This window comes from Falco punctatus (genome assembly GCF_963210335.1).
Source record: "Falco punctatus genome assembly, chromosome: 7".
In the NCBI taxonomy this organism is placed as follows: Eukaryota; Metazoa; Chordata; class Aves; order Falconiformes; family Falconidae; genus Falco; species Falco punctatus.
Window position 1 is genome coordinate 53984139 of NC_137587.1, and position 17323 is coordinate 54001461.

A 17323-nucleotide genomic window follows, 5' to 3' on the forward strand; every position below is an offset into this window, starting at 1 on the left:
GAGCCCTGAAAATGGACCTGCAGGTTTAGAGTTATCCAGTACAGCATGTTGAACCTTACTCCAGGGAAGTCTGTAAAAAAGTGTCAATATTTCTTAACAAGTTGGTTATGTGTATTGCTCCTGACACTATTTTTTTTTTTTTTTCCTCTTCTGGTTCTCAGTTGAACTTACAGGTGCCTCAGTGTTTCTAGGTCAGGTGTGAGAAAGGCAAAGAAACTGGTGTGGAAGGAGAAATATATTGGAAAGGTTTGTCAAAGTTCATGACAGCCCTGTGCAGAGTAATTGGAAGTAACACCAAGCTGGACTCCAGTGGGCACCTGTTCACAGTGTCTGTGCTTCTGCGTGCCTCGTGCGTGGTGATGGTGCACGGCTGAGGGGTATGTGGCAGAAGACACTCTTCGCTGACCTGGTACAGGTGTCGGTACTGGTACTGCATTTGCGTCATGTTTTTAGCCCACCGCTTTGCATTGTATTTGTTTTCAGCAAGACAAAGGCAGCATTTATGACACGGTCAAGAGACCTTCAGCTGCTTCTGTGGCCCTGATGGGGTCGTAAGGAATGTGCTGCTTAGCAAGCTGACAGGTAAGCTTAGAGGAAAGCTACTTGAGTGCAAGTTGGGTTTTGAGCCAGAACTTTATTTTTAAAAGATCACAAACCTTGGCTTTAATATGGAGCATAGAAAAAGCTAAAGCTGCCTCCAAGGGCTGCAACAGTGTAATGAATTGCAGCAGCCAGAAGTTAAAGGACGTGGATCACCTGAGCATCTGGTTTTGCATCCAGGGGGTTCATGGGTGGAGGGAAAGAAACAGTATTTGCCGAACAGCTGTCTTTTCTGAATCAGGACGCTATGCTTAGATGAAAAGGCATTCGGCTGGCTTTATTTTACATTTTAATTTATTTACTTTTTTTAGTTTGTGAGTTTGACTTGGAGCTCAGAGTTTGAAAGAGCCCAGACATTGAAAATGAGGTACATATCACCAGCGTGTAAGTTTAATGTGGTTTTGTGTTGAAGCCCTGCAAGCCAAAGTCTTCAGCCACGTCTAGTATCTGAGACTTCAGGTATTTTTTTCCATGGCACCCCCCTCCATCCCCCCAAATTTTGAAACCTTGTGATTAAGATTGAATTTCACCTGTGCTGAGTTTACATTATGAAGTTTAGCATTTTGCTTAAGATGCTAAAAGCTAGCTAGCCTTCCATTTTGGAGATAAGGTGCCAAACTGTTTTACTGCTAAAGAATATAAACAAGTAGCTGGATTAATCGTCTTTAGTTATCTAACAGAGAAAGTCTTTGAAGACTTAAATGAGATCTATGAGTTGACAGGGATACCAATGATGGTGATGAAGGCAACCTACATAGAATATAAAATCATGCTGAATATAGATTTGCATCGATACAGTTTAGGGGGGAGAGAAGCAACTACTTGGATTTGGCTTCATTTTTTGGTTTCTTTGCATCCTTTCAATGTACTTAAGTGTTCAAATGGAAGAGACTTTTAGTTAAATGAGGTGTCTTCAACAGAAAATGTTGCTGATTTTCTGACAGGAAGCCAGGGTCAAATGCAGAAATGAAAAATTGAAGGGGAAAGAAAATGTGGCATCACGCTGCGCCACTACAGAGATTGTTTTAAATAAATCTAAGGTATCTTACCTGCAGTGGTATGCAGCAGTTTTTCTTTAAAGCTGATATTTAGCTTGTCACTTGGTTTCCCTTTAACAGAAATAGCTTGAAACCTATGTATATTTATGATGCTGATACTGAATTACAAGGTATAACAGACAGTTAGGTTTGGTCTTTTGCATAATTCTGCAAAATCAGTGATAGTCGTGGGTTTTGTGAAACAGCAGCAATTTAAGCCTACTGGAGTGCATTCAGAACTTCTGTGGCTGGCGTCTCTGCTCAAACTGTAATTATGCCAGTACAGTTTCTGTGAGACTGAATGTATTGCGTATCCTGATAGCACCAGTTTCTCATAGCAAGTGTATGAAGAATTCTAGTTTGCAAATGAACTTACTTGTTCACATATTGGTAAAAGCCTATAGTTACAAAGATAGCTAGATGTCTAAACTAGTTTTCAGTTAGCTTTCTTGCTGCAGTACTAACTCAAATGCTAGATATTAACATTAAACATTCCAACATATTAAAAAAGAAGGGGGAGGGGAATAGCTGTTTTGTGCTAAAAACTGTCTTTCGTAGATTAATAGGAGCTATAACTTTATGTATTAAATTAACTTCTGCCCATAGTTAGTGCAGGGCTCATATATGTGCATTGGTCCAGCCTACATAATAGCCATAAAGCACTGGTCTGCTGCTGTTGAAAGTTATATTAAATGGTGTGTAACTAATAACCATGACGTTCGACTAGAGCAGAATGAACTCTTCATATTTCTAATGCATTTCTGTGCTTCAGCTTTTTTGGGGCATCAGCTTCATTGGCAGAATGCAGTGAGTTACTTAGCCAGTGCAGATCATGTATATTAAATTTTAATTTTATTTTTTGGGGTGACTTATGAATTATGGAAATACGGAAGTCACAGAACCAGGATACATGCTTGTTACAAATTACAGTAAATAATTTGAAGCATGGGATCTGACAGGAAGAAGATACCATAGCCTTATGAAATCTTAAGCAGGCTGGGTTATTCAGAAAAATGTTCAAAGAATAACACTCATCATACTGACTAGGAAGAGACTGTAATAAAAGCCAGTGAAATAAAACTAACATATTCATTAAATGAAAATAAGCCAGTTATTTTATACACCAAAATATTACATGCTTGTTTTTTAATGACATTTCAAAGCTGCCCTGGACTGAATAATGAAAACTGTTCTAGAAAATTAGTGGAATGGCAAATACTAAGTACATTCATAACGTGCATATGGAGGATAATCTGGTTATGAGCACATCTGTTATTGGCACTCAGTGGGACGTGCTTGCCCTGGCATAGTGTAATTATTGCTTAAAATCAAACCCTGGCAAAGGGTGGGTGAACATGTGCATGAAGCCATCCCCTGGCTGTTCAGCACTTTCATTATCCCGTCACTAGGTTCCCACTTCTGTGTCTTTGGGTAGCTTAGACTTTTCCTGCTGTCTGCTTGTCCTTTGCAGAAGAAAGATCTCTTTGCCCCTGGGTGTTTCGGTTAGGTCCTTACCTGTGTAACTGAAAACCAGGAGCGCTCCGCAAAGTTTTGTGTATTTGGATCTTGACATCCTTGCTGCAGGGTGAGGAGAGGAATCGGGCTGTGGGACTGGCAAGGGTGTGTGCTTTGTGATGGGGGGTCCTGTGAGCCCTGGAAAGGACGTGCTCCTGAGCTGTGTAGCCATCTCAGCCCTCATGCTGGGAGCAGGTAGTAGGCACTTGGCAGGTCCGGCCAGAGATGACTCTGTATGGCTGAGGCAGTGGAGCAGCATCCCTCTGCATCTCCACACGGCACGTGAGGCTTGGCGGGCACCATGCATGCTGCTCTTCCCCAGATCTTGCTTCCTGTTGCTTTTTGGTTAATAGCAGCTTTTACGGAGCTGATGTGAACTGGCAGATTTGGTCCGTTGGAAAGGTGTGTAACTAATTCCCGAGGTGGAATGCTGAAAGGAATTCTTATTTGTATTTATGTAATAATTAAACAAGGAAGCACTTGTATCTGCATGAACTGAAATAAATATTAAGTTTGCATTCTTTTAAAGAGTTAGAATATTTGATACATTGGTTAAACCTTTATTTTGTCTACCAGTGTCTGAAGTCAAATCTGATTTCTTGCATGAATAGCACGACGTGAGAGCTGATAAAGGCACTTGTGGGTTGAGCCACATGCACCTTGCCACCCAGGTGTCAGCGGTGCTGTAGGTGAGCACCGCCACTCCCTGCACCTTTCCCCCATTGCTCTGTGTCAGTACTGCCCAGGTAAACAAGCTGCTGTAGGCCTACAGCTCCTGCTCTTGTTTACTCAGCACTCTGTGAAGTTAAAATAAACAGAGAAAGCAATTTTTACATTGGAGCCACCCCCACCCTGGAGCTCCTCCTGGCCCCCCAGACTGCTCCTCCAGCTGCTGTCACCTGTGAGAAGTGCTGACAGCTCATGTGACGTGGGGATGCTGGTGTGGGGGGAGCATTCCTGCTTCTCCCTGAGTGAGCAATAAAAGCTTTTCAGCTCTTCACTTTGTATCCCACCTCCCAGTGCAGGACTGTGGTTCCTAGGGCTCTCCTTGCATGGGTCTCCCCTGGTACAGTGACCTGTATAGGAATCAAGTCACCTGAGCTCCATCTACATCTGCACACGATGCCCACTGTAATCCAATGTGAAGGTTCCAATTCCTGAAGCCACCTAATAGGCAAAATCTCAGACAGACCTAGCAGTATAAATTAAAATTCTTATTCTTAAAATTCTGCAAGCAGGACTTTGGCAAATGGGCTCTTTATCGCAGAGCACCACCCTGGTACAACATTGCACTGCCCTGCTCATCCCAGTTGCGACAACACTATGCATACAGGAGGGCAGGTCCCAGTTGTAACAGTTGGGAAGATCAAATACCTCGAAAATAGGTTAATTGGAAATCGATGACTGTTCCAGTGCCCCTGTTAAGAAATGAGCAGTGGTCTGCATGCTTTATTTTTGGTGTCTGAGCAGTTAAGTGTTATAACTCGAAGCAGGGCTTTACACTAAGGAAGTTTTGTGGTGTCAGCACAAAGGTGCTTTTTGGTACATACTGTTGAAAACCCAATCTTGGCCACAGTTATCTGCTGTGTTGCAGCTTTTGCTGTTTCATCATGCCTATTGTAATAGAGTGTGTTTTGCTTTAGCCTTAACTGCCACAGGCATGTGACTGCATGACAATCTCCACTTAAAAAAAAAAAGTTTATAGTCCCTTTAGTTTGTAAATAAGTTCAAAAAATGGCTGTATTTATGCCTAAAAGGAAGAAAAAAAAAAATGTAACCAAAAGAGACTCAACTGTAGTATTTCAAAATTATTTTAAATTCAGATGTGTTTCAGGGGGATGGTTTAGCTAATGTGCTTATTTTATAAATCAATCTTCCAATTTTTGTACAACTGCTACATAGTTTTACTCAAGTAGTTGAAGCTTTTGAAATAAAAACATCTTGTTTGATATTCTTGGTTAAAAACAACAGTAATAAAACAAGGTCCATGCCAATTTCTATAATCTGCCCAGCCTGTTGTATTCTTTACAACATAATCCACTAGCAGCTGATGTGATGAGGACAAATGCACCCAAAAACCCTGTTGTTATTCAATAATTTATTGAGAAGAAAATAATGTAGTTTCATGTGTAGAATATAATACTGGTTATTATTACCAGTGCTTGTTAGTGCATCACATTGGTAGACTGTATTAAAACTATTTTTAAAGCTCTTTTTTACTGGACTGTTCAGACAGTTAAAAAAAATGGTGTTTGTAGATCAGAGTTCAGTGACCAAGAACCTTACAAAAGGCCTATTGATGTAAAATTTTAGAATGTGTAAAAAGGATAAAAAATCCCCAAACCTGAAGTTGCTACACTGCAGTTCCAGTTGATCCTTCTGTAGGACACACACTGGGCATGGTCTTAAAACCAGGACGGGTACCAGTAGGAGCTAAGTGGTTGAAGACCCTTGCAGGGTTGTAGAAGCTGCCATAAATTGTTATTTGCTGACATCTGGGATTGTTCGCCATGGACATTTCCTCCCCTGGGCCAGTTATTTTGGCAAAATGTAGGTGACCTGTGGCCGGCCCCAGCTGAGGAGCGGTGGGGGCTCTGGCCATGATGGGATGCCGCAGTGGGCAGCTGCTGGGCTGTGGCCCCCAGGGGGGCCAGGCTCTGTCCCGGCCACTGCCCACCCTGGCTTGCAGCTGGGGGTCCTCCCTGGCTCCCACGTTATCGGCTGCTCAGGAGGTTTTGCATGAAATACTTCGCTATTAATTAACCAGGCCACAGAAAGTTTTTTCTTTCTTCATCTTCTAAAAGCAGCAGACTGCAGATTAAAAAGAAATTACTGGATTTTGATTATTCTGATTTCATTAAGCTTTTCCAATGATTTGGGTCTGCTTTTTCCATTAAAAATAAAATCTTGTGTGTGTACTGATGTAGAATAGAAAGAAAAAAAAAAAGAACTTGAAATCCATAGCAGTCTGGGAAAATAGGTTACGATCCAAGTTTAACATATCTAGTGTGTTAATGTGTGTAGAAATATATTACGATCTTAATGAAAAATCAAAGCAAAAGTCTTACTGGTAAGCACATAGCTTAATCCAAATAATGTTTCCGTGCGGTACAGTATACTATTTAAGACACTTACTGTCATTTTATTGTGTGAAAGTTTCCGTTGGCAATTTTATTTCAATGGAATTAGCTGCTGAAAAGTAAATATTTTACAAGAGAATAACATTACCATGAACAAAGTTCTATATTAAATTCGAGGAAAGATTCAAAGCTGTAGTAGTTTGGCATCTCCTCTCTGTCATGCTTCGTGATTACTGGCAGTGTTGCTACTGAGCATGTTTTTCAAAGTTAAGTCACAGTTTACTGGTGTGTAACTAAAAATAAAAACTGTAAGTATTTTCTTTTTAGAGTATATTATCTTCCTCATAATTAAAACATTGAACTGATGATATAAATATTGGTTGTTGGGACTGAGATATTTTTGGTCATTTGAAAGTGCTGGTGATGTCGTTGGAAATCGATGTGGTAGATGCAGACGGAGTGGATTTGTTGCATGTGATACTCTTGGGTTACAATGGAGTAGTAACTAAATGGTGTTTTAAAAGGAGCAGTTTTATTCCCTTGAAATTCTATTCTACATCTTTAATACTTGCAAAAATGTATTGATTTATCCTTTCATCCTTCAGTGTTGCCTTGTTGACTTATCAATTTAAATGCTAAGTGAATCAGAAATACTGCCATCATCTTTATTTTCTAGTCTGCCTAAATAAAAAGAAGCAAAACCTGGTTAAAATAATTATTTTTCTTCTGGAAAAATAATTCTTTTCTTACCTGAATCCGGTAATCTTTGTGGGAGGACCGTGTGCCTACAGAAAGGAAAGCCATGACAGAAGGAACAGGTAGCATGAAAACCAGTCCAGAGACCAGGTCCTCCAGAAGGTGTAACAACAAGTATTTGGTCCCCTTGTGTAGATAACAAGGAAAAATGATATCGTTCCATTTCAGGTTGCTGCTCTCCCCCCAGCCCCGCGGCAGTTTTGTGTGCATGGGTGAGTTAGCGAAGGCAGGTCCTCAGGCGCCCCAGGGAGGGGGTGGCAGCGGTTATCTGCTGGTTCTGCTGCCAACCCGCGCTTGCAGGCCCAGCGGTTAGACCTGAGGACGTGCTGTAGCCATCCTCTCGATGAGACCTCTGTGTCTGTGGAAGAGGGAGCGGTATGACACGGGGAGGCGACACGTGGCGGCTGGCTAACCGGCGGTTAACCTCGTTCGCCAGCAGGCTTGGCGAGCCGCAGTCAGTGCCCCGTAGCCTGCTGACGGGGAGGAAAACCAGCCTTGGACTGTCGCAAAAGGGTCACGGGAGGCTCTGGGGGTGGTCAGACTGCACAGAGAAGTAATTTTCCAATAAAACCCTCTGTCGCAGAGCCGGGGGTACTGCTGGGAGCAGAGTTTGGCCTTAAACTCTCAGGTTCGTGTCTTGGCAGCGTCAGCCCGGTGAGGAAACGAACGGCTCTGTTTTACCACGGAACAGAAGGGTCAGTGGAAGGGGGGAAAGGAAGAAGGGCCTGCAGCTGCTGTTGGTGTGCAAGGAGAGCAGTGACTGAGCGGGCAGGGGCCCACCGGGGTCACTGTGGCCTGCAAGCGTGGTTGGTGCTGAAGCCCGAGAGCCAGAAGCTGGGAGACGGGGCAGGGAAGCGAGCGCTGACGTCAGCTAGAACAGGACGTGGCTGGGATGGCATTTTTGTCATATGCCACTGGTTTTACTTTCTCCAAAACCTCCGTCTGGCACCAACGTAGCGCGTAGCACGCAGCATCGGAATGCTGCCTTCTGGCAGCACGTATGCGAGACGCTGGGTGATGCGCAGCTTCTGAGCACGCTGGGCTGAGGCTCCTCTCTGGAAGCCAGATGGTAAGCTCCCGCTTGACTTCAGTTTCTTATTTAGGTTCAGGATGACCAAGGAAAAAATATTTCCAGTCTGATGCTATTGGAGAGGCAGCAGTATTTTGTCTGAATGAACTGATTTGAGTTTTCAAACTACGTATTTCAATTAAAGACCATAGTAATATTTTTTGTAAACGTGACTCACAGAGGAAAGCTCAGAATAAATTAATCATAGACAAATTATCTTCTGTTGTTTTAAAAAAACAACCAAACAAAACAAATAATTGGGGGGTGGCAGTTCTTGTTCCAGAAGGGATGGAGGTGGAGGTGAAGGTGGAGGAGACTTTGGGGGCACTGCAGCTGTGGAAGGGCTTGTGATCGCTGGCCTCAGAGATCCCAGTTTCTGTGCAGCATTTTGGGGGAGGTGGAATGCAAATAACCTCAGAGCATCTCTTTTCTAGGGAGGTACCAGGAGGAGGAACCAGCACCCATCCTTTTTTTTTGTAATGACAGTGAAGCAGAGAAGAAAAGGTTCACATACATGTCATAAATGGGATCATTATTTTAAATCATTTAGCTCTAGAGGGGCATAATTTTGTGAGTATTAAATATGCAGATAATCTTACTTATGTACATTCTGTAAGAGATTACATGTATGCTCTATATTGTACAGGTGCCAAAATGGATTTTAATACTATATGGATTTGTGCTAGGAAATTTGGGTTAAAATGTACAGTATTTTGTAGTATTACGTGTAGGATGTGTGTTTGCACAAACCCCTTTGACACCTGTTTTTTAATAGAGAAGAGTGACAGATAAGTGCTTCATGATACATTAAGATCTGATACAGCTAAGATGCAACTTGTTTTTTGTAATTTTTCTTTTGCATTTCCTTGATTTGCACAATAAGTATATACAGGTGCAAACTGTATATACAATTTAAAGATCAAGAGTTAGTGTGCATGGACACTGCTCAGTGAAACGATTGAAATGGGGTGTGTGTGTATGTATATATCGACTCATCAGCTAAATGTTGCTATTGCAAGGCCTATCCTTAATCCACCACAGTCACAGGAAATTTTGCTACCCGTGCCATGAGGAGCAACTCAAACTGGGAACAGCTCTGGAGGCTGCTCAGGAAGTCGAGTAAGGCAGTTAATGAGAAGAGCAAGTCAGCTGTATTAAGTAGTTAACAGTATTGCGTTTCCTTGAGAACATTATGTTTTGGAACATTAGACCACAGCCACCAAAAAAGCTGTGGGGTAAGCAAACATCAACGTACAGTTCATTAACCATTTTCTGGTATCTGCCCGCTGTCTCTGTGAGTTGTGTCAAAAACTTAGGCATGTTAGCGTGATCTGCTCTTAGGCTTATTCCCATCCCTGTTTTGTTCTGTCTAGTAGCTATGCCTTTTAAAAAACATTAAGTGAAAGGCAATACTGATGCAGTATGCGATCCTGACAGTCCAACTGAAGTAACTTTTATTTTGGCAGTGATCTGTTACTTATCTCGCAAGAACGCTGATGTTTTCCCAACTCCTGAAAATAAGCATAATGCCTATGGGCAGTAACATCTCACGTTCCCGTAACTCGTGTTGAGTTACGAGCGTGCATTTGCTATTCAGGTGAGCAGGCTCCACTTCTGCCTTGTCCCCTGCTGCCGGTGGCTGTGTGGAGGTGGGGGCAGGGCCAGGGCTGGTGCCCAGAGCCGGGGTGCTGGGGAGCTGCCGGGGGGTGCTGGGGAGCTGGTGGGCACACAGCCCGGTGGCTGGCAGCCGGAGTCTCCCACAGCCTGTGGCCAGCTCTGGGGTCGGGCTTCCTAGTCACGCTGGGCTGAATCCACCCCTGTCTGAGAGCAAACAGGGAGAACTGATGCCTTTTCCCCCCAGAAATCTTTTCCTCAGTATCTTATTTCCCTAGCTGTGGTTCTTTTTGGATATTAACCTGCTAATAGTTTCCATTCCTTAATAAAGTTTTGGTATTTTTAGGTCTCTGTATAAAACATCTGTCCTGCTGCTGGATGCTCAATATTTTTGCTTTGCTATTTCCTCAAAACTTCCAGCACTGCTTTTTGTCTGCCTTAATATTTCCCTCATGTTAAATTTAAATAATTTGCCTTTTATCTTTGTCTGTCTAGCTGTTTCTGCTGTCTTCCTTTTTTGAAATATGGTCACATCTTTGCTGCTAATATCTTCATTATTTTTTTTTAATATTAGTTATACAGGCGCTATTTAGAAGCATTTTTGTCTTCTGTGGCTTCTCAGTTTTGATTATGTGAGTTGAGGACCAAAATTCATGTTCTGTATGTTCTGCATATTTCTGCAGTATCTTTCACTTTACAGAAATATGTGAAGGATTCCTGTAAATGGATTATAAAAGTTTGCTATTTTGATGGATATCATTGCAAGAAAGTTGTTTCTTTTTTTTCCTTTCTTGTTAGATGGAAAACCTGGTATGAATTATGCATGTATGAGACTAGTGATACGCCTCCGTTGGTAGGAGCATTGATGTCAGGTGTAGGGTAAATGGTGTGCAGCTTTTTTGGTTTTGTGACATCTTTGGTTAAGGTGATGGCTGCATATCATTTGGTATTGTATTCATAATACTACTCTGAGTAGACAGATACATGCCTCCAAAATGACAAGGGTTTTATGGAATATTACTCTATCATAGCTGAAAAGGGGAAAAAAAAAGGTTGTGCTTGTGATCATTGGACATGCTCCCTCCCTCTTGGAGGCTGAGAATCCCTTCTGCACGGTGATGGAGGATCGGTGCTGCTACTGGAAAAAACTGTCAGAGATTCAGGATGGCAGTTTTCCTCTTTTGTGGGACTCAAGAATGATTATTTATGGCATGTAGTAGGTTGTTGTAGTTTAGACAGAGTTCTGATGGAGAGAGAGAAACAAGGCTCTTTCTCAGGGACAGAATATACAGTCTCTTCTGATCCCTTGTTTCTAGTGCTTTATTTTTAGAGGTACTATTTTTAAACATCTTGAAATACGAAAATATTTTGCTTTTTTTCCCAGTTAAAAGAAAACCCTGTTGTGACACAGCATGACTCAGTCTTTTTATAGCCACATCAAATACGTGTTGCTTAGGATAATGTAAAAATACACAAACAATAAAGGCAAGTATAAGAAAGTAGCAGTTGCTATTGTAACACAGGGTGGAGGGCAGCAAAAGAAAATGTTCTGTAAATAAATGTCTCATCAATATTTATTATTCATTCCAAACAAAACAATAATGGGCCTTAACTGTATCCTACCGAAAGTAATACAGAAAGTATAGACTGTATTTAGTACACAGAAAGTATTTTATGTCCCCTCTCGGTATTCATGTAGCAATTCTCTTAATCTGGTAATGAATGGGTGTTAAGGGAGATGTACAAAGGGAGAGTGGAATTAATTTTTTAGGTTCTGTAGAGTCTCGATTGTTGTGATGCTGCGGACGATGAGGTGGAGGGGACGGTGCTGCCTGGGCTCCGTGCTGCCGAGGCAGTACGGCTCGCGAGCAGTAGGCTCCTAGCTCCCCGGGTCATCTTGTGACTCATAAATATTGTACTTGTCAGTGCAAAGCCGATCTGATTTTGAGCCTAAAACAGCAACCGAATGAATAATAACAGCTGACAGCAATGCAGCACACGCCTTTAATTCCAGCTTCCTTCGCCCGCTGCTGGGTTTGCAGCCCAGGCAGAGCCTGGGGGAGGCCTGGCAGCCACCTTGTTCAACACTCCTGTTTCCACTTCTGTGGCTTTTAGCAGGCTGCTGATGTGTTCTTGTTGGGTTTGTGCTTTTCCTAATCTGCCAAGCTCATCTTTTTTTTCAGCTGCTTAGGCATTGTTAGTGCTGACACAAAGACTTTCATCTGCTTATTTCTCGTAGGGTTAGGTCATGTCTTTCACTGAGGAAGCCTAAGGGAAGCCAAGGTGCTGTTTGGTGACATCTGACCCGCAGGGGTGGCCTGCAGGCTCTCAGCCTCGCCATGTGCCCGGATCCGGCCATGCCACAGGCCAGCTCTGCTCCAGCTACTGAGCCCTGGCTGTGGCTAGTGCTGATGTGGGGCATCACTGCCAGCCCTCGCTCTGCTGGCTCGGAGGTTCCTGCTCAGTCCCAGGAGACCTGACCCGTCCCTGGAGACCTGACCCATCCCTGGAGCAGGTCAGCACGTTGTGTGAAGGGCAACAGAGGACAGCGAGCACCTGAGTGCTTCGTCTGAGCCCTCCCTGCAAAGCAGCTGCAGGTTAAGGTGGACACCAGGTAAATAGCTCAAGTGTAAATTGTCTCCAGATTAGAGTACTGCGTTTTTTTGTGGATGGTCGAAAGCTCTAGCTAAAATAAAGGTTAAATTCTCAAGAAATACGCGATAAGAACACATCATTAGTGTTTGCAGTGTGGGCTATTGAAGAGCATTGGAATTTTTAAGTACATATCCTTGACTGTTAGGAAGTATGCAGCCTGGAGAAATATGAAGAGTTGCCTTTAAAACTGCTGAAAAAAATGGAGTTTTTTCAGATGATTTATGACATGTAGATTTTATTATTATTATTATTTATTTCAGAACTGTATAGAAACCAGTTAACTGTTAGTTGGGCATAGTACCAGTTGGAAGTGATGGAAGTTGATAGAGTCAGGTTAGACTCTGCATTCATCACTCGTGTTTGGAAGAGCAAGGACTTGAGGGTAGGTGGTGTCCTGTGTCATGTAGAAGCAGGCTCCCTCTTTTGTTGCACAGAGCAGGAAGGTGCTAGCCACTGTGCGTGGCCATCCTGCTGGTGCTAGGTTCCTGGAGAAGGGAGAGCAAAACTTAACTACAAGTATGCAGTAAGGCACTGCTAAAGCTTGGGCTTATTTCTAGATCCTAGGGAGAAGTCTGACAGTAATCTGGTGATGATTTGCTGCTTCTCTGTGTATTTGCACATAAGGCTGTGCTTTTAAGTAGTTCCAAACTACTGGTAGAAACTGCCATTTAAAATGCAATGCATTATTAGTGTGACCTACTTATTGCTGCGTCTCTCACCTGTCTTCCATGCTATTGCTTTCTTGCATTGAGGCTGTTGCCTTTTTATTAAATCTCTGTGCATCCTTTCCCGTTTGACGGTATGTGATGCTGTAGCACTCAGTTTGGTTACAGACGTACGTTACAGCAGTGTGTAAGTGCTGGGCAGAGCTGCCCTTGGAGCCGGGAGCCTTCCTGGCACCGCTCCTCCTGCTTGTGTGCCGGTCTGCATTGCTTCCAGGGAAGAACCTCTGGCCTGGGTAGTGCCCGTGGCTTAATCACAGTCAACAACTTTTATAAAGCCTGCTGTTTTGCAAACTGTGCGCACATTTCCCCTATATCCCGTGGCTTTGTGAGCTTTGTCCTCTTCTCATTGAATTTACTGGGTCTAATGCCATAGGTTCCCATGGGAAGCCTGATTGTTTCCCTACTCATTTCTTACACGTTTTCTCTAGCTTACTCTGTTATCTGATACTGAACTACATTCTGTATAGCTTTGTGAAAAATGTAACTCTCTGTATTTATTTTGATACTGTACCTTTTTGTCCATCTGGTCAGTTCCTTTTTCCAAGTGTAATTTCACAAACAGCTGATGAGTACACAGAAGGAAATTATGCTTCTCTGTTGGACTTCTGTTTTCTCCAGTAACCTGACCTTCAACTGATTCTTTTTTCAGTCATACGCTTTATAACAGTTTCCAAATATTAATTGGTCCCTTCATTTTCTTAGCACTTCCAGATGACTGCTTCTGTTGTACAAATATAAAAATGACAAGGTTCATGCGAACTAAGCTAGTTTATTATTTCATTGAAGCTCATGTAAGGTTGTGGATGTTCAAGAAAATTGCTGAGATTGTGTGTTTTCAGACATTCTGCTGCACTATATTCAAAAGCATTCTTTTAATTTGAGTTTGCCGCTGTTGTTCAGTGTTGTTAAGCAGTGATGGAGCTGCATCAGTGGTAGCAGTGGCTGGAGACTTACTAGAAAACATGCATAAAGCTTAAGAGTTATGTGCAGTATTAAAATAATTCTGGGTTTAGTGCAAGTTAATTTAACTTGAGGTAAAAATCCAGTTGGTCCTTGGTTTTTATGTCAGTCAAGTTGAGATGAGGCTAAAGTACAGGCTTGACTCCATTTGCTTATATGCACCGTGCATGAAATCTGTGTCTACAGTAGTTTTTCTTGGGTTTCCCCCCAATAGATGTGGTAAAGTGTGTGGAAAAACATAGTCTGAGACTAGTTTAATGAACACTTCTAGCCAACCCAGCTTGAAATAAGAACTTTGTGCTCCCCTGACTCCATTTGTAGTTCCCACTCCTGTGCCTGGTGTTGGCACAAGTCCTTGACTATTTACATGAGGAAACAATTTGGCAGCTGCACTTTCGTGTTGGTGCAGTTGCATACATCATTTGCTGGTGCAGAAGTGTGTACACACAGAAGCTGCGGCTCTATAAATGGCTAATGTCCCATTTCAAAATACCTGGGTGCAGCCAAAGTATTCAGAGTACCTAAATTTTCTTAATTTATCTGTAAAATTACGCATTATTTTATTTTGCAAAATATTTTATAATAATAAATGGCTTGTATTCTGATGGATATGACTTGATTCCGTAATGTATGTGAGAGCAGTGTAATTAAATCACATTGTTTGAAATTGTGGTATTAAAAAATGAGGGGAATAAACGGAACTGCCATTTTGTTGGCCACATCTTTTGACAGCACATTTGGTATCTTCTCGGTGTAAAATGTGTCACTTCCAGCATCACTAATTTCAGTATTGCGTACACAAAAATTGCAGTATAAAAAGGCAAGAGGGCAGAACTCTGTTAGCGTTATCTGCCAGGCTACAGAAAATAGGTTTGGGTTTGGAAAGCAGATGTATAACTGAATTAATAACATTGATCTAGACTGGATTTGAATTTGTTTGTGGGTGTGTGCATGGAACCTAACTACTGTTCACATCAGCTGGAAAAAAACCAGATTTTGATTTCAAGTGGTACAGCTTGAAATGTCACAAGTTTTCAGTAGCATCCTGAAATAGTAGTCTCTGTGTGTGGGGAGAGGATATCTATTTAGATGTCAGTTAAGCATGGTGACTAACGGATCAAAAGGGACTGTGAAGACGTGCAGCTGATAAGCTGGGGAAGGTAATCTGCAGAACGTTGCTGAGTACTTGGTGCATCAGGCTCACAGCTTCCATTTGAATAACAGCATATGTGCAGGCTTGACTTACAAGTCTGTAAAGGATGGAGAATCCACGGTGGTGGTGGTGGTGGTAATTATTCTCGCTACTAATAGTTGCACTGTAGGAGTGTAATTTTTACATCCTTAGCTTTCAATAACTGCATCTCAGTTGGAATAATTGCTTTCTTCCTGCTAGATTTAGAAATGTCTGCCATCTGAAATCCCTTCTGTGTGCAGAGATTCACTAAACCTCATGGAATTACCTTCTAATTTTTGAGGGCAGTGCAATTCTTTAATAGTTCAGAGGCAAGGCAGTTGGCGTCATTTGTGTGTGCTTTTATGTAATGCCTGGGTCAAGGAATAGGATTAAGTGAAAGAAAAATATTTGGGAAGTTGGAATTTGAATAGATGGTTTTCAGTTACTTAATGCTAATGAGAAACATGGTAACCTTTTTGATGCTTCTTGTGCTTTCCTGCAGGGCAGCAAAGGGCACTACAGGTATCACTGGCAGAGCCACAATGTCAAGCACAGCGGAGTGGATGATATGGTCCTTCTTTCGAAAATCACAGAGGATTCCATCGTAGAGAACCTAAAGAAGCGATACATGGATGATTATATTTTTGTATCCTTTACAGTGTTGTTTTTAGCGGGGCCCTGTGGATTTGCTGAGCCATTGTGAAACTAATCATATGTATATGTTCTATTCAAGCAGCTTACTCAAAGACAGTTCACCCAAGATTACACAAAATGCTTTGTAAGCTGAGTTAATTGTAAGTGTTGAAATTAAGATCTGAAAAATGATTTTAAGGTATTCTTTTTGATATTTGGAATTATTCTTGGCATTGTTGAAGATAGGCCTGTAGCTTCCTATCTTTCTTTATACCTGACCGCTGAAGCTACTGCAGTAATTCTGATTCTAAGAGCAAGAATTAATAGGTTTAAGGTGTATATACATGTCTTGATACTGTGTTGTCTTCTAATACCTCCCAGATTCTAATGCTTTCAAAATAACATTTCTTCTGTGACATAAATCCATTTACAACTCATTCTGGAGTTGTTAATACTGTGGATCGTGGACTGGTGGAAACACGTGAACATCTGTAAATCTACACTGCTCACACTTTAATTTTTTTTTCTCCTATGATTAATGAAAACATGAAAGATTTAAATACCTCAACATATAACCTAACAAGAAAACCAGATTTCAGCACCAAACATCTGGGGTTTTTTAATTCTTTTTTAAAAAAATTATATGAAAGGAATTCCTTGAGATAAGAATAGTCACTGTTTCATTTTTAGCTTTCACAATGTACCACGAGCTGCAATAATGAGATTGGTAAACACTAGTCAGTATGATTATATACCAGAAAGTGATACTGTTTCTTCTTCTGCTGTAGCCTGGTTTCATACTTCCTAGTTGTATCTGGAGAATAGTTTCCTTGAAGAGTTTAACTTTTTTTTTAGCAGAAAGGGAAGGAAATATAGTATCTCCTGGCTATTTCCTTATATTCAGATGGTTAGGAGCTAAGTAGTGGCTCAATTAAGCAAGGACTGATAGAGGAAAATTAATGTTGCAGTTATCCTGACATTTCCATCCCCAATTGCAGAAGTTTTTAATATGTGTGTTCATGTGGGTTTGGATCCTCTGTTTGATAAAATACCACATAATTATTAAATTTGCCTTGTAGAAACATGATAAGGTTGCACAATATTTGTCAAACTATAGTACTGGGGCAAACCATAGGGCTCTTCTGTTTGTAACACGAGTGCTTTTCTCCCTGTGGAATGCCGCATCCTCCGTGCGGTACATTCACAAAGTCTTCAGTGCTCTATGCTGAAGAAATGGTTTTATACTTTTTTTTTCTGGTGAGATTTAACATGGAGATGGTCTTTCTACTGAAAGCAGGAACAAGTATGTTTTCCAAGGGGACTTGTGGTCACATGAAAGATCAGCATCTTCTTTTAAAGCATTATAATTCCTTTGTGTAGGGAGAAAAGACTGCTTTTGCAGTTCTGCAAAGGCTTTTCATTCTAAAATGGATTCTAAAACTCTTGAATCTTCCAATTGTTTGTATGTCCACCCATGAATGAACATTCCTGTATGCTACGTCCCA

At 41.7% G+C, this 17323-nt stretch overlaps 1 protein-coding gene across 5 annotated transcripts in view; it reads left to right on the plus strand.

Moving 5' to 3' along the window:
- Window positions 1-17323, plus strand: part of MYO1E (myosin IE) — a 90224-nt gene that overhangs the window by 15430 nt on the left and 57471 nt on the right. For 2 of the 5 annotated variants that reach the window (XM_080396580.1, XM_080396584.1), the window contains exon 2: window positions 15698-15831. In XM_080396580.1, the coding sequence (XP_080252706.1) occupies window positions 15698-15831 (134 nt within the window). Of the gene's footprint in view, window positions 1-642; window positions 8058-8696; window positions 9655-15687; window positions 15832-17323 lie in introns of those variants that run through there. The other 3 variants (XM_080396583.1, XM_080396581.1, XM_080396582.1) reach the window with 3 other exon arrangements.